The 16,636-nt window shown below is 41.2% G+C and overlaps 2 protein-coding genes across 2 annotated transcripts; both read left to right on the top strand.

Moving 5' to 3' along the window:
- Window positions 1-2,711: 2,711 nt before the first annotated feature.
- Window positions 2,712-6,554, top strand: PERK8 (Protein kinase superfamily protein). The gene is made up of 8 exons (XM_089616542.1): window positions 2,712-3,891; window positions 4,319-4,726; window positions 4,833-4,919; window positions 5,006-5,076; window positions 5,260-5,336; window positions 5,422-5,569; window positions 5,740-5,901; window positions 5,982-6,554. The coding sequence occupies exons 1-8, from the start codon at window positions 2,979-2,981 to the stop codon at window positions 6,333-6,335; spliced, it is 2,220 nt and encodes a 739-aa protein (XP_089472668.1). The 5' UTR covers window positions 2,712-2,978; the 3' UTR covers window positions 6,336-6,554.
- An 843-nt stretch (window positions 6,555-7,397) lies between these two features.
- LOC149408275 (dihydroflavonol 4-reductase/flavanone protein) lies at window positions 7,398-10,995 on the top strand. Its single transcript, XM_089616536.1, has 9 exons — window positions 7,398-7,687; window positions 8,367-8,481; window positions 8,609-8,712; window positions 9,117-9,242; window positions 9,334-9,454; window positions 9,588-9,672; window positions 9,819-9,932; window positions 10,043-10,082; window positions 10,565-10,995. Exons 1-9 carry the CDS (start codon window positions 7,511-7,513, stop codon window positions 10,715-10,717), a joined length of 1,035 nt encoding a protein of 344 aa, XP_089472662.1. The 5' UTR covers window positions 7,398-7,510; the 3' UTR covers window positions 10,718-10,995.
- The last annotated feature ends 5,641 nt before the right edge of the window (window positions 10,996-16,636 follow it).

The following is a 16,636-nucleotide window of genomic DNA, read 5'->3' as shown; positions in this document are numbered from 1 at the left end:
TAATATTTATCAGATATATTAATTGTTATTAAATAATGATCTATTATTCTCTCTCTCTCTCTCTCTCTCTCGACTCTCTCTCTCTCTCTCCTTTCTTCTTCTTTTCTTCTCTGCATTTTTTCCTTCCATCAAAATACAGCATTATCAAATGCCAAATAATAACAATCCTCCTGAACCCTAACCAAACAAGAACACACTTCATATATAAGACTAAACCAAGAAATGACCTATAAAATCCAACCCAGGATTTCAATATAGAATATAGCAATATCAAAATCAGGCATGCCAGTATTAGGTTCCACTGGCAAGCGCATTTGCAGATCTGGGAAGCACAGGTCACGAAGGCCGCCGGAGAGAGCTTCGCGAACCCGGGAAGCTTCACAGACCCGGAGAGAGACGTCCACTGGCAATTGGATTTGGAATTGTGGGGAGCAAAAGAGCAAGTTGAGCAACAATTTTTTTTTTTTTGCTAGAAGACCAACAGCATTGAGTCACGCGTGTAAGTGTTAGTTAGTCGGCTCTCCTCACCTGTCACGTTTTATTGAATTGCAAAAACTAGTTCATCGATCTCGCCTCGCCGGAGCAAGATCCGGAAGAGGACGCCGGATCCGGCGAACCTCAGATCTGGGACTTCCACTCCGGGCGGTCCGAGTGGAAGGAAGACGAGTTCGATCGCGGAAGCTCCTTCGTCATCAACAACATCAAAATGCTCAATCATCATGTACGATTTGCGATTGCTATTCGTCGCTGCTTTGTTCTTGTCAATTTTATACTCACCGATCTCTCTCTCTCTCTCTCTCTCTCTGGTAGATGAATTTCGCAGATAGCACCAAAGATAGATTGCCTGTGACCGTTCCTGTGTGCGGAGCTTCGAAGGCCGAGCTCTCTCAGAACAGAGGCAACGCTATGCAACGCTACAAGTAGAAGAAGAAGAGCTATGACGGGTCTCGAGGTGGAGTAGGGAGGTGAGAACGGTCGGCGGCCATGGCGGGTCGTCGTGGCGGAGGAGGGGTTGTTCTTCGAGGAGAGGGTGGGACCGGAGTGGGAGGGGTTTGAGGGTCAGAGGGAGGGAGGAAGGGATGGACGAGAAGTGAAAGCTCCGGCGGTGGTGGTTGTGGTGGGTTCGCCGGTGGGGGGCTTTCCAGGTGGAGTTGGAGATAAGGTGGGGTTGGGGGTTTGGGATGGTGAAGAGATAAGGACTGGCTGTGGAAGCCATTGTTGAAGATGACGAATGGAGAGATCTGATGGGAGTCAATGAATGAAACCTCGCTTAAACCTCTTCTTTGTCTATGTCTGTGTCTTGCTCTCTAAAGATATCTCACATCTTGTATAAGTCTCCCAAATTTGTCGCTCTACTTCTCAATCGCAGGAAAGAAAAAAATGCAGAGAAGAAAAGAAGAAGAAAGGAAATAGAGAAAGAGAGAGAGATAGAGAGAGAGAGAAAGAGAGAGAGAGAGAGAGATAGAATAATAGATAATTATTTAATAACAATTAATATATCTGATAAATATTAAAAGTATTTAGAATAATAGAAAATACTCTTATACCCTTTAAAATCTTGTCACGTCATCAAAACGTGAAATTTAACGTCCAAATACTGACGGAAGTGAGGTTTTGTAACATGTATTTGAGTTGTGAGTTGAGTTTTGCAACATTTTCGAATCCAGATGACGAAATGTAACCGAGATATGAGTCCAAGGGTAAAAATGAGATTTATTGAATAACTTATAACAACTAAATAGTATGCGGTTGTGTAATTAGGACACGGAAGTAATTGGTTATATGCATTTGATGGAATGTTGTGCACTGTATATGGAGTATGGACACCTACTAAGACACAGAAAAAAAAAAAATAGAGAGCAACAATCAAAGCGAAAAGGCAGCATTTTTAATAGAGTGTTTATTAAGTTTCTTTTTTGGTTGACTTTTCTCTAAGCCAAGCTATCTCAAGTGACAAAAATATATATTTTTTTAATAAATTTGCAAAATAATAAACAAATTCATAAATTATAAAAAAGAGAAACTATACCCCATTTAAAAAAATAATAATAATATGTCGGAGACCCACAAAATTAAGAAACATAAAATAATATTGCAGTTTAATGAATAAAGAAAAGAAAAAAATGGCAGTTAGGTAGGTCACTCCAAGAATGCCCTCACTACATCCCATCATTTGTTCATCTAACCTTCACATTTAAAGGATTGCCTAAAGAAAAGGGGAAAGGCAACAACGCAAACACAATCATCGGTGGTATTATTTATTAATTTATAACAAAAATAAACAAATATCTTCTCATTAATAACGTTCGCACATTCTCTGGACTAGAGAACATGGTAGTTATAATACGACGGTGCGGGACAGAGAGAATTCCCTTAACTCGAGAAATATTTATTCCCCATAATACATAATTTAGCGCTGACTTGGGATTTATGAAAACCTCAACGCGTCCTTTTCGAATTTCAATTAATATATTCATGTTTTCAATTTACAAGTAATGAACGCCAGCAATTACACGTTCTTCTCTCGATCTCTTTTATTTTCATTTAATGATAATCTTTTGCATGACGTGAAAATAGAAATGAAGGAGCAATTCGATTTTAGTTCAATAATAACAACAACAATTATAGCCACGATTGAGCGTGATATTTCTTATTCTCTTTTTTGCTCTCTTTTTTATTTTGGTCCAACTCTGCATGTGAATGCAAGTGTGAACTGGGAAGTTGCCCCCACGTTTGGGTTGCATATATTGTGGAACCAAACAAATATATATATTAAAATTCCAAAAATATTCAAAGACTCTGATTTAGTCCTTTTTTTCTCTAAACATTTCGAGTCATTACTCATTAGAGCTTATTTTTCCGTTGATTTTTAAGCAAAGCTTTCGCTTTTGCCTTTTTGTCTATGCGAGAGAGCGAGAATTTAGGGTTTCTTGTAAAGGAAATGGGATTCCGGAAGTGTTAGTTTGAAGTAGAAGAGAATGGCTTCACTCTCGCCGCCTCCGGCGACTTCTCCGCCGTTGGGGATTCCACCGGCCATCACTCCGCCGCTTCCGACGACGCCATTGCCAAACGCTACTCCTCCGGCTTCCTCATCCCCTCCGCCGCCCGATTTGACTTCCTCTCCGCCTCCGCCGGTGACTCTAGCTCCTCCTCCGGCGACTCCGGCGTCGCCTCCCCCGGCTACTCCTGCCGCTCCTCCCCCTACGATTCTCGCCTCTCCGCCACCTCCAGTTATTCCGATCGCCCCGCCTCCGGCGGTTACTTCACCTCCGCCTCCGGCGGTTGCTTCACCTCCGCCTCCGACTCCGGTCGTAGAGTCTCCGCCTCCAATTCCGGCAACCGCATCTCCTCCACCACCGTCGCCTCCGCCGCCGGAGTCTTCCCCAACGCCGCCGGCATCGATCGCATCTCCACCGCCGGCTCAATCACCGCCTCCACCGGCAGAAATCCTTTCTCCTCCTCCACCGCCGGGGGCTGATCCACCGGAAGTCACTCCGCCTCCACCGCCACCGTCTCCGACCAGCTCGGAGTCTTCTCCTCCGCCGGAATCAACACTGCCGTCCCCTCCCCCTCCGCCTCGTTCTACTCCGTCTGCTCCGACTTCATCGCCGACTCCGCCGACAGTGAACGCTTCGTCGCCTTCGCTGCCTGTTTTTCCGACGCCGAAGCCAACCGCTCGGTCGACCACCAACGGCAGTGTGACGACGAACGGCACGGCTAGTGGTGGTGGCGGGATGAAGACCGGTGGAATTGTGGCGGTCGGACTAATTGCTGGTTTTGTGGCGCTGAGCTTGGTTTTCATGGCTGTCTGGTTTACCAAGAGAAAGAAGAGGAGAAGCAGGAATAATGTCTATGGTATGCCTTCCCCGTTTGCTTCCTCACAGAACTCAGGTATACTGTTCAAACTTAAAACTAAATTACCTTTCATGCCCTAAATTCCTGTATAGCAGCATGTTCAGAAATGAATTCAAATTCTTTGATAGGAATGTGTTGTAACAATACTGTTTTTGGCTGCGTTCAAGTGAGGGTAAAACAGTTAGCCAAAAATGGCCATTCTTTCGGTTTAGGTGGATCTCGGACGGACTGAAGACACTTATTTTGTTTGGTAATGGAAAATCAAGGAAATTATGGCGAAATCTGGTGACTTTCCGGAAATTAAGCTTTCTTTGCAGAATTTCCATGAAAAAAACTAAGAAAACTTTCGTCAGTATTTCCAATCATTGGAAACAAGCATCTTAATCCTTGTTTTCGAGTATGGTTTGTTATTGTGATTATGTTGCTTGCAATCTGTTGAAAATTGCGTTTCTTTGTACTCCAGATTCATTATTTTTAAGGCCTCAATCTCCGGCTCCGCTTAGAATGGCAAGTCGTTCCGGCAGCGATGCATATTCATCACCGGACGGCGGAGTGAACAATTCGAAGTCTTGGTTCACGTATGAAGAACTAATCCAGGCCACAAGCGGGTTTTCGAAACACAATCTTCTGGGCGAAGGTGGGTTTGGGTGCGTGTACAAAGGCGTGCTTGTGGATGGGAGAGTGGTTGCCGTGAAACAGCTCAAGATTGGCGGCGGACAGGGCGAGCGTGAGTTCAAAGCGGAGGTCGAGATTATCAGCCGAGTTCATCACCGTCACTTGGTTTCTCTCGTGGGTTATTGTATTTCCGAGCATCAAAGATTGCTCGTCTATGATTTTGTCGCAAATGACACTCTTCACCACCATCTTCACAGTGAGGATCAAGTTTCATGATCTCATCTATTCCAGCAAGAAAACATTATTTATTGCCTCCTTAACTTGTTCCTCTCAAGTTCTTATATCTAGTTGTATATTTGCAGGTGGAGGCATTCCAGTCATGGCTTGGGGAATCAGAGTCAGGGTCGCGGCTGGTGCGGCTAGAGGAATCGCTTACTTACACGAAGATTGTTAGTCTCTTAACAAGTTTCTGTTTCATGGTCACTCTATTGTTTAAGAGTAAATATATCTCATCCTTCTTCCATTTTTTTCTCAGGCCATCCTCGAATCATCCACAGGGATATCAAGTCATCTAATATCCTCCTGGATACTAGTTACGATGCCCAGGTAAATTATATTATGCCAGTTCACACAGATTATTATTTATATTTTATATTTTTCCCAAGTTAGCAAGAGTTGTTTTGGTGGTTGGAAAACTCAGTTAATGCTACATTTCTATGTGTTAATCAGTAAAGCAATTCTTCTCTCTAAAGTCTAATGTATGAAGTACTTCTCTGTAATGCTGTTCAGGTTGCAGATTTTGGTCTTGCGAAGTTAGCGCTGGATTCAAATACACACGTTACAACGCGTGTGATGGGGACCTTTGGGTACGTATTTTACTCTGTATGAGTCACCTTAAGTCTTTGTTCCATTCTCATCATAATGACGTGCAATTTTGCTTCTTTTATTCAGTTATATGGCACCCGAGTATGCGACTAGTGGGAAGTTGACTGAAAAATCAGATGTTTACTCTTTTGGGGTTGTGCTTTTGGAGCTAATCACCGGTCGCAAACCCGTGGATGGCTCTCAGCCATTGGGTGATGAGAGCCTGGTTGAATGGGTAAATTCATACCCCATGAACATCATTTAGACTCCCCCAAGTCAACTGCTTGAAATTTAACTCTCAGACTAGAGGCAGCTGAACCAAAAATATCATTTTTCCGAAGAAGAAGCGAAAATGGACAGATATAATCGAAACTCTAACGTAAATATTTGGGACTCATTTTCCAGGCACGACCACTGCTCTCTGAAGCACTCGAGACCCAAAACTTCGACGGCCTGGTAGATCCAAGGCTGGAAAAGAACTATCACGTGATGGAGATGTTCCGTATGATCGAAGCAGCCGCAGCTTGTGTCCGTCACTCAGCTACGAAAAGACCACGAATGTCTCAGGTACTAATCTTCTTCCTCTGAACAAACAAAAACCCAGGCGAAAAAAAAAGCTCAAAATTGTCGTCATGTTAATCTCCCAGGTAGTGAGAGCTTTCGACGCCTTAGGCGAGGACATCTCGGACCTGAGCAACGGAATGAAACCAGGGCAGAGCGAAGTGTATGATTCAGCGGAACAAAATGCGCAGATCAGAATGTTCCATAGAATGGCGTTTGGAAGTCAAGAGGTGAGTACTGATTTCTCGGAGCGATCGCATAGTCAGAGTCGGTGGGCGAGCAGAGAACATGGAGACCGAACTCAGACTCAGACCAGCTTTGGGAGTAGAGACAACAATAGCGGGTATCAACCTCAGCGTAGTTGGACAAATAGAGAGCAAGAAAACCACAACTCCTCTGCTAAAAACGCAAACCCATTAGCTGGGTTTTGGGACACCTGACCTGAGTGAAACCATCTTTGATTGATTGTATACCCTTCATTCATTTTTGGAACTGAGTTCCTTCAGTTCCCTAGTTTAGGCGCTGCATGTATATCTACGCAAAGAATCTCGTTTTTTTTCTCCACGATTTTTGTTTTGAGAGAACCCATGTTTTGCATTTTTTTTTTTTCATTTGAATGTAACTTTGTATACATAGATACAGAACTTCGTTAGTATGTATGGTATTTGTTCATTTCTAAAAAAACGAACCCCCAACGAATGACATGTCATTTACATAGTGAGGAACTTTCGCTAGACACTAGTTCCAATATCGTGTGTGTGTGTGTGTGTTTTTTTTTTTTTTTTTTTTCATTTGCCGGCCATCCAGGAAACGCAAATGCCAAAGTGTCTTGTCTCGAGAGTAGATTCCAGAAAGGCGATCAGCATCCTCTTTTGTCCAAAAAATTGTGAAGCTTCCTTTCTATTTTACAAAACTAATGTCTCATGGGTTTGTTTGAGACGAAGTTATAGATTATAGAAACTTGGATGAATTCTCAATCTACTGAAAAAGCTATTAATTTAATAATTATCTTCAATTGACAAGTTGAAGGAACAAAATTTTAAGCTCAACATTTACAACATAAAAGAGCAGCAAATCAACCATATCCGTGATAAAAGATCGGTTTCCAATGATGAAATCTCTGGTGGTAAATATTTTTCGTTTACCTTTGATAGATGACAGGGAATGTTGTATGCTGTATACATCATTTGAATTTTTTTACCCTTAAAATATTGTAATACTTAGATCATCTCTTTAGGAAATAAAAATATCATATTAAAATCCAAAAATACACAACATAATACAGTTTTAGGATAAGATTTGGACTAAAAATTTTACATCTGATATTGTAGAAAAATGAATAATTTATTTATCCTTAAACTTTGTGGAGAGTAATATTTTATTTCTTGATACAATCCTACAAGATATGGAATTAAAATATGGTATTAAACGACGTGGTATTAAGCAAGCGAAAAAGAGTAGAATTCAGGGCTATTATCGTCATTTCATTCATCATCTTCGCCTTCTTCTTCTTCTGAGATTCCACTTCAAGTCTTTGTTTCGAAGAAATCGATAGAGAGAGAGAGAGAGAGAGAGAGAGAGAGAGAGAATTCGCGGCGGCGGTGATAATCTAGAAATGGGAGAGGAGAGAGAAGACCCACAGGCTCTGAAGAGAGTAGCGGCGGCGGCCTACGATTACGACAACGATCCACGATGGGCTGACTATTGGTCAAACGTCCTCATCCCTCCTCACATGGCCTCTCGCTCCGACGTCGTTTTGCACTTTAAGCGCAAGTTCTACCAGCGTTTCATCGTCCGTACTCTCCTCTCACCCATTCTAGGGTTTTATTATTGTTTTTCGCTGATAGTATCTTGATTCTTGACTGATATGAAATCCTTTTTGAATTGGCTCGGACATCGATTCGATTTCCTTTAATATAATCGAGAAACTAGGCTATGTTAAAAAAAAATTGATATTCATGTACTGAAGTTTATCTTTTTAAATACTGTATTGTTGGTTTTTTTTTTTTTTTTTTTCCTTTCATTTTTTGTCTTGGTAATTCATAGATTGGATTTCAGTTTCTTGGTTTATATTATTTCTTTATTTTTCGTATTTTGACAGTATTTTTGTTCGTATTGGAATAGACTTAATGATTCGTGAGCGATGTTTGACCTTTGTAAACGAATTTCGCATCTGGTGGAGTTTTTCAAATCCACTAGTTTATCAACGCTTATGGTAGCGCTATACAGACATGAGGTTCCAATTTGTTTCACTATTAGCTTAGCGTTAGGCAACTCAATCTTTTATATCAGCATCTTATAATATTCTCCACAGTGCTGATTCTGCTCTTAAGCATATCTATAACAAAGGCCTTAACATACTTTAATACACATCTGGTAAAAACAAAGGCCAAGAACATTACGAGTATTATCCTCGCCATGTTACAAAAATTTAGCATGCGAATAATTAACACTGGGAATTTCGAATTCAGGATCCTGATCTTGTGGTAGAAGCAATGTCTACAGGAGGCTCTTCTCAGGCTGCAAGATCATCAACTCAAACACCATCCGGAAATGATCAACCTCGCTCACGTACCACTGGCAATGGTGGCTTCTCTTTTTCTCCCACCCCTGTTTTTCGTTTTTTGTTGCATTAAAAATAAACCATTTGTATCCTGATTCAGAAACTTTGTTTCATTTCCTCACAATAATTGGATCCAAACTGAATATGCAGGTTCCACTGCTCGAACAACCTCTGGGGCATCGCCAGCTGCAGGTTCGGCTGCATCGTCTTTACGATGGGATAGACAGACCATTCAGTTTTCAGTGAATGCTTGGGTATGTTTCCAAGACATCTTTAATCAAGATCTTGCACAATTGTGATCTGAAATCTTGTTAATTAAGTTAGATCATGCTGTGATAATGCTTGTTTGGTTACACTTTATGCTACTCTGTACTATATTCTCTTTCAATAGACTTATAATGTTTCGAGCGCCCAACCTTTTGGTATCCCGACGCTGTTTTCTGATCCTAATATGACATTAAGATCGATAGATTGATTGCTTATTGTGTTTTTTTTCAACCCAAACTTGTTTAGATTAATTTTTCTGGCTACAGAATTGAATACTTGTTTTGTTGTATTAAAGCAGATAAAAAAACCCTTTTCTTTTTAGATGTGTCACGTGGTATCTGGTTATATGCTTTTATTTATGGTAGGTCTTCTTGCCACTGATATCCCGCAGGTGCTTATTGTGGCTGTACTTGCTATTCTCCCGGTGATACCGAAAATTCTTTCTCACAGAGCATATCGGCTATCCTTCATGGGAACTGCATGTTCCTCTCTCTACTCCTTGTACTCGCAATATGGGGTACCCTTTCTGTTTAGTTGCTTCACGATTCTTTTTTTTACACATTGTTTGTCTTTTTATTTAGTAACGACTTGTCTCTTAACTGTTTCAGAAACCCAGAGCTTTGAACTTACAAGCGTTGCAAGTTTACTTTCAATCCATAATCGCAACCAAGGACTTCATCTACTTCATCTTCTGCATTACTTTTGTCACGTCGAACGTTTGCCTTAAATGTGAGAAATGATGGATGTTTAGCTTTCCTTTTACTTGGTTTTTTCTTTTCCTGTTTTCCCTCGTTTAGTGTTATTTTGAAGCTTGTTCTTGCTCCCAACGTGTCATAGTTTGATGATCTGATCATTGCTGCAGTTGCGTTGATTCCCATTTTATGTCGAGCTCTTGAAAATGTTGCCAAGTTTCTCAGACGCAACTTCAGCAGATCTTCCTTGTACAGGTCGATAAATAAACATTGCTAACTGCTTTGATTTTTTTGGTATTGTATCACATACTGACATGCATTTACCTTGTACCCAATGGAGCTAATCATTATGTTGTCGAATCACAGTTCAATAGATCTAACATATTTATTCTTGTGAGCAGGAGATACTTGGAAGACCCGTGTGTCTGGGTCGAGTCAAATGCACCAACTCTGAATATAGCTGCGTCACAGGCTGAAGTCGGACTTGGCTTCCTTCTGATCCTCTCTTTATTCTCGTCAGTTTTCTCTTAACATACTTTATTTGGCAGAGATCAACCATGATCCCTCATTCCTTTCAGGATCTTATTTCACTTTTTAATGCTCCTATGATCCTCTATTCCCACAGGTGGCAGCGAAACATCATACAAACATTCATGTATTGGCAGGTAAAAAGAAGCTCTATTTCTAAGATCACTATTTCCATCCCATGACATTTCATTAGTTGAACCTTTTGTCTCTATTAAAAACCCGTGTGCATGTCGTTCCTTCCAAACTGGTCTCAAAACTGACCAGACCGTTTTTAATGATTGGGAAAAAAAAAAGAGACTGTACCTGACCAAATAATAATAAGAAACCAAAGTGGACTGGTACGATCCGGTTTTTAAACCGTTTCCATTTATTTATATAAATTTAACTAGACAAAATAGCTCAAATTAAGATGTCCAACTCAAACTATCTATCAACTTAAAAAAAAAAAATGCAATTTGGAACGGGTCTGGTCCCGGTCTAAATCATGATTTCAATTTTTGAAACTGGACCAGATCATTTGAAGAACTAATGGTCCGGTTTAGGTTTCTCGTTTTTTTTCTTTCCCCGCACCTGAATACTAAATAGCACTATTTTTGGAACCCTTTATTTGTGTTTGCAGCTATTGAAGCTTATGTATCACGCCCCGGCGACTGCAAGTTACCACCAAAGCGTGTGGGCTAAGATCGGGACAACTGTCAATCCGCTGATGCAGCGACACGCTCCGTTCCTCAATTCTCCGCTTTCTGCGGCTCAGAGATGGTGGTTCAGGTAGACATGCAAGAGAGAGAAGGTGGTTATATCCACACTTCTACTGATTGCTTTTCGTGAGCGTTGCGGTCACAATATGAATAGAATCGGCTTTCTTTAATGGAAGTAGTATTTGTTTCCAATTTTACAAACCTTTGACATTGAATAACTAATAATTCCAAATACGCGATAGTTCATGTTTTGACAGTGTCTAAAAAGTATCTTATAGGTGCTAAGAACTATTTTATTGTTTACCAGAGACTAGTCAATTTAATCAGTTATGAAAGTGGATGGTTCTAGTGACCCCAAATTTTGATATATGTCAATTTCCTATTGTAGTTTGAGACTAAAATCTTTCTTTCTTCCTTTAGTTATTTTTATTTTAGTTTATCTTAATATATTTGACCAAGCTAAGTTAAAAGGTAATTTTGAGACAGTCTCATGAAATGGTATACCTCTCTATTGTTGACCTAAATAGTATTGCTGGGATGTCAGTGTTTTGAGTTTAGACGAAGACTACGGGGAAAAAAAAAAACAGGAAGCCAAATTAGCTTAACAAGTTAACAATCGATTAAATAATTTCTCAAAATAGCACAAAAACTTACTAGCGTTTTTTCCGAGAAATAATTTGCATGTTTCTGTGAAAAAAGAAATTGGCAAGGGCTAATTTTATATTTGAGAAATTGCCTTATTTGTCACCAATTTTATGACATTTTATCACTTTTCACCAGAAGACTAATTTGTTCCAAAATGTAACAATATATGTTAATAATGTTGACATCTTTTTTTGTCATTAACGAGTCAATTTCTTTTATATTTTCGCCCTTACCGTTCTGGTCCTTCACAAATAAAGCATGATTTTTCGTACCAAACGGTATTTTATAAAAACCCTATTCTTCTTGGATCTGATTTGAATCCCAAGTAGTCTTGCGGACGTGTGAAACTGAAAGCTACAAGGGGTACAGACACACATCATTGAATCCTATAAACAATGCAAAGATTATATGACTCAGTGTGTGACTTTTTTCAATCCGCCATTGCTGATGCTCTGAATTGCTGACACACTGACATACCCAATTGCTGATGCGCTGAATCTCTTATTTGCCAAAAGTTGAAGTGACTTATCAAGAAATTACCCACACTGGTTCAACAAACAATAATTTACTCAGTCCCAAAAGCCTAACTCTCAATGTTAATTTTGTTAGGGAAATTGCATCAACTAACTAATAGCAATTTTGATGCTTAAGTAACAATTATGTTTTTGAACTTAATAATAACCGTAGATTTATATATCTATAATTGTTGTTAATTGTATATTTATATGTGTACAGTTTATGACAATTGTATACTTTTATGTCTACAGTTACTAATTAAAGTGTCAAAAAATAAGATCGATACTATTTTTGTCTAAATTATCAAAATTGCTACCAATTGAGGTTATTTCCCTTTTGTTAGACCATCTCCAACCATGATGCAAAATGCATCAAAATTTAGAGATTTATTTTCAACATGATGCAAATTTTGATGCATTCTTCAAATTAGCATATCCAAGGAATAGTGGTGATCCAAATATAGATCGCCACTATTCATAAATGCATATTTTTTTTTTTGTAATACTCAAAGTATTTTATGATTCTAAAATTAACCCTAATTTTAATTTGCAGTTACAACTTTGTATCTAATGTATATTATATATATATATATAAATATATATTTTTTAATAGGATTGTTTAAATCATTAATTGAATATGTTAAGAATATTGTCCATGGAAGATAGTTACCGAACATAGTAGAAAGTTTAACTTTATTAACATTATTGATTAGTGAGTTGTTTTCTAGTTAGAATCAATGACAATTATCATCCAAAGCCTCCTTATTGAACTGAATTACATGTTGGACATCTAAGTTCAGGCGGTGAGCTAAAACATGGTCGGTGATTAATCTAAGCTTGGGTAGCTGGATGGAAAATCATATATGCGGAACACTGGTAAAAGATGTTTGGATTTTTTCGTCGAAACCACTAATACAAATAGAAAACTAAATTAAACAATAGAAAATAAAATGGCACAAGAATTTATAGTGGTTCATTTTCAATGCGAAAGCTACATCTACTTTTCCGCTGCAAAATCACTATAAACCCAAATCGGGATGTGTTTACAATTACACTTAGCTTAAAGTGTTTCTTGCTGGGATAAATAGAATACACAATATGGATCCATATTTATACACTCTTGGAGTTCACAAAGTTGCTCTCCCTTTCTCATGTGGGACTTTTTCACTCATATTATATTAGGCTCCACACCTTCTAACAATCTCCCACTTGGAGATTAATCCCATCACATGTCTCCATTTAGCAGCGGCGACTCAACTCATCAGGCGAGGAGTCCAACTGAAATCGAGCACAACTTCAGTTTGTCATATGACACTGACTTCATCAACATGTCAGCTGGATTCTGACTGCCTGCGATCTTCTCGAGTACTAGCACCCCATTTTTCAATGCCGATCTGATGAAGTGGTATCGCAACTATATATGCTTCGTCCGAGCATGATACACTGGGTTCTTTGCCAACTGAATGACACTTCGCCGTCCCTCCAAACGTGTTGACGTATACAGACGTGCTCTTCCTGTTTGTTGACGTCGCCTCCATTGTCAGCATCGACGTAGCCTTGAAGTCCCAGCTCGGACTTCCTTAATATCAACGCCAAGCTTGAGCTGCCTCTTAGATATCAGAGGATCCACTTCACAGCCTCCCAGTGTTCTCTCCGTGGGTTACTCATAAACCTGCTCACAACTCCCACTGCATGAGCAATGTTCGGCTTCGTACACACCATTGCGTTCATCAAGCTCCCGATGACCGAAGCATAGGGGATCTTGTCCATGTACGTCAGCTCGTCCTTCGTCATCCATCTGCTGAAGATGCAGATTCTCCTTGGCAACCAACCCTGGCACTGTTCAGATCGTCACGAGCTTGACGATCGGAGAAAAGATTTCCGTAAAGTCGATTCCCTCATTCTGCCGGAAACCTTTCATCACCAGCCTCGCCTTGAACCGTTGGCTTCCATTGCTCTCCTCCTTTATCTGGTACACCCACTTGTTGTGCAGTGCTTTCTTCCAGCTGGTAACTCCGCCAGCTCCCAAGTGTGATTCGTGATCAGTGAATCCATCTCGTCTTTCATGGCGAGCTCCCACTTGGTCGAGGCATCGACCTCCATAGCCTCTTCATAGCATTCCGTCTCTCATTTTTCGGTCAGAAGGATGTAGCTGAGACACAGAGAAAATTTGTGGACCGGTTTCTTGACTCTAGACGATCTCCGCAGTTCGGTGACCGGAGTCTACTGATTCACCTCAAGCTCGGTGTCTTCATCAGCTTGTTCTTCTTCGATCTCACGACCGCCATCAATTCGTGCTGATCTCACCTCGGTCATCGAAGTGTCTTCTTCTTCCACCTCGGTCGTCGCGAAGTCTTTTAGGTCGATCGTTGACTTCTCGCCCTCAGGAGCTTTCCTCGCCGAGTTCCCCTTCAGCTCGTTGACATCATCTGCTCGTTGAAGACAACATTCCTACTCCGAACTATCTTTCTCGCGTTGGCATCCCATAAACGATAGCCGAGCTCAGTGTCACCATAGCCAATGAAATAACACTTCTTAGATTTCGGATCAAGTTTATTTCTAGCAGAATCATCAATATGAACATAGGACAAGTAACCAAACACTTTCAAATAAGAAAGGTTTACCTTCATCCCATTCCATGCCTCTTCTTGAATTCTGAAACCCAAAGGAACTCTCGGTCCTCGGTTGATCAAGAAGGCTGTCGTGTTGATTGCATCGACCCAAAACGTCTTGAGCAATCCAGAGTGAATCCGCATACTCTGAGCTCGCTCATTCAGCGTTCTATTCATCCTATCTGCTACGCCGTTCTGTTGGGGAGTTCCTGGGATCGTTCTCATCATCTTGATCCCATTCAGTACAATACTGCTTGAAGTCGGAGTCGGCGTACTCCCTGCCGTTGTCGGACCTCAAGCACTTCACCTTCGAGCTTGTCTCCAGCTCGACCATCGCCTTCCATGTCTTGAAGGTAACAAACACATCAGATTTATTCTTCAAGAAATAAACCCATACCTTCCTCGTGGAGTCATCGATGAACGTCACGTAGTAGCGAGATCCCCCGAGTGAAGGGACAGGAGCAGGTCCTCGTACGTCGGTATGTAACAGCTCGAGCTTCTTCGCCTTCAATTCTATGGTCACATTCGTGAAGCTGACTCGCTTCTGCTTCCCAAGAATGCAGCTCTCGCACGTGTGATGTTCCACTTTCTTCAGCTCCGGAATTATGCTGTATTTCACTAGCATCTTTATCCCCTTTTCGCTCGTGTGCCCAAGCCTGTTGTGCCACAGCTCAGTCTTCTCGGTGTTTTCGACCACGGCCACCATGTCTCGGCAGCTCGACATCATGCAGAGTATGCCCGTCTTCATTCTGCGAGCTCCATTTGACATCTTCCACGAGTTGTTCCCGAACGTCGTGGTATAACCTTCATCATCGAGCTGACCCATCAAGATTAGGTTCCTCATCAGCTTCGGCACGTGTCTGACTTTATTGATCTTCAATACTTGCCCGTTTCTCATCTTTAGCCTAACGTCACCGACACTAGCAATGTCTAGAGGCTCGCCATCAGCCACGTAGACCTTCCCGTGGTTTCCTACAATGTAGTTCTCCAGGATGTCGTTGTTGGGAGTGGTGTGGAAAGACGCTCCTGAGTCGAGCACCCAAGAGTCAATCGAGCTGTCCATGTTAGTAGTAACGCATCTGTTAAATCTTAAGTGACGACGTGGGCACTACCTTTATCCTCTTTCACCTGTGCCTTGCAGTACTTCTTGATGTGGCCCGTCTTGCCACAGTTCTAGCATTCGGAAGGTTGTCTGGACTTGGATTGGCCACGCCCATTTCGTGACTTCGACATGTCCTTCCCTCGGTTTTGATTTCGATTATAGTTTCTCCCTCTGTTCTCCACGTTCAAGGCCGAACTCGTCGAGGCCTCGCCAAAATCAATTCTCCGTACCTCTTTGGCGAGGATGTGATCTTGCACGTCGTTGAACTTCAACTTGCTTCTAACCGAGTTGCTAACAGCGGCCTTTGGTAAGGACGTGAGCAGGATCAGAGCTCGCACTTCGTTGTCGAACTCGATTTTAACCGATGTCCGCTGATTGACAATCGTATTGAATTCGTTCACATGCGCTGTCACTCCAGCGCCTTCATCCATCTTCAGATGGAATAACTTCTTCATCAAAAACATCATCTCCGTTGTGGTCTTCTCCTTCGCCACGTTGTGAGCTACGTTCTTCGACAATGTCAGTCGAACAACTCAACCTGCCTGTCGAGGAGATTCCATTCTGCCTCGTCCATCTTCTCTGGTCTCTCGCTCAGTTGTAGATGAAGCTTTCTTCCAGACAGATACTCCTCGATCTGCATCCTCCAGAATGCGTAGTCCGACCCGTCAAACTTCCCGATCCCGTGCACTGTGCCTTCTTCGCCTATCATCGTCTTCTTTGCCGCTTTGTATGCGCAACTAATGACCAAATCGCGCTCTCCACAAGCCGCACTCCATTTTAATAATTCTTTTTTGATGTGGAAGGTCGGACTCAGCCGCAACCACAGAGCATACTAAGAAATTAAAGAACTGCAAACCTAGAAGCTCTGATACCAATTGTTAGGATTTCTTCGTCGAAACCCCTAATACAAACAGAAAACGAAATTAAACAATAGCAAATAAAGGACACAAGAATTTATAGTGGTTCACTTTCAATCGAAAGTTACATCCACTTTGCCGCTGCAAAATCACTATAAACCCAAATCAGGAGGTGTTTACAATTACACTTAGCTTAAAGTGTTTCTTGTGGGATGAATAGAATACACCCTATGGACCCCTATTTATACACTCTTGGAGTTCA

Source organism: Urtica dioica, chromosome 1 (assembly GCF_054948205.1).
Source record: "Urtica dioica subsp. dioica isolate 48M chromosome 1, U.dioica_male_clone48M_v1_H2, whole genome shotgun sequence".
Classification (NCBI taxonomy): domain Eukaryota; kingdom Viridiplantae; phylum Streptophyta; class Magnoliopsida; order Rosales; family Urticaceae; genus Urtica; species Urtica dioica.
Note: the sequence above shows the minus strand (reverse complement) of the source record. Positions and strands in the feature narration are given on the sequence as shown.

Bases quoted from the DNA above. Each gene is read 5' to 3' on its own strand.
- PERK8 (XM_089616542.1), top strand. From the start codon at position 2,979: ATGGCTTCACTCTCGCCGCCTCCGGCGACTTCTCCGCCGTTGGGGATT. The intron at 4,727-4,832 runs GTGAGGATCAAG...GTATATTTGCAG, and splicing joins TCTTCACCACCATCTTCACA to GTGGAGGCATTCCAGTCATG. The intron at 5,902-5,981 runs GTACTAATCTTC...TTAATCTCCCAG, and splicing joins AAAGACCACGAATGTCTCAG to GTAGTGAGAGCTTTCGACGC.
- LOC149408275 (XM_089616536.1), top strand. From the start codon at position 7,511: ATGGGAGAGGAGAGAGAAGACCCACAGGCTCTGAAGAGAGTAGCGGCG. The intron at 8,482-8,608 runs GTGGCTTCTCTT...CTGAATATGCAG, and splicing joins CTCACGTACCACTGGCAATG to GTTCCACTGCTCGAACAACC. The intron at 9,455-9,587 runs GTGAGAAATGAT...TCATTGCTGCAG, and splicing joins GTCGAACGTTTGCCTTAAAT to TTGCGTTGATTCCCATTTTA.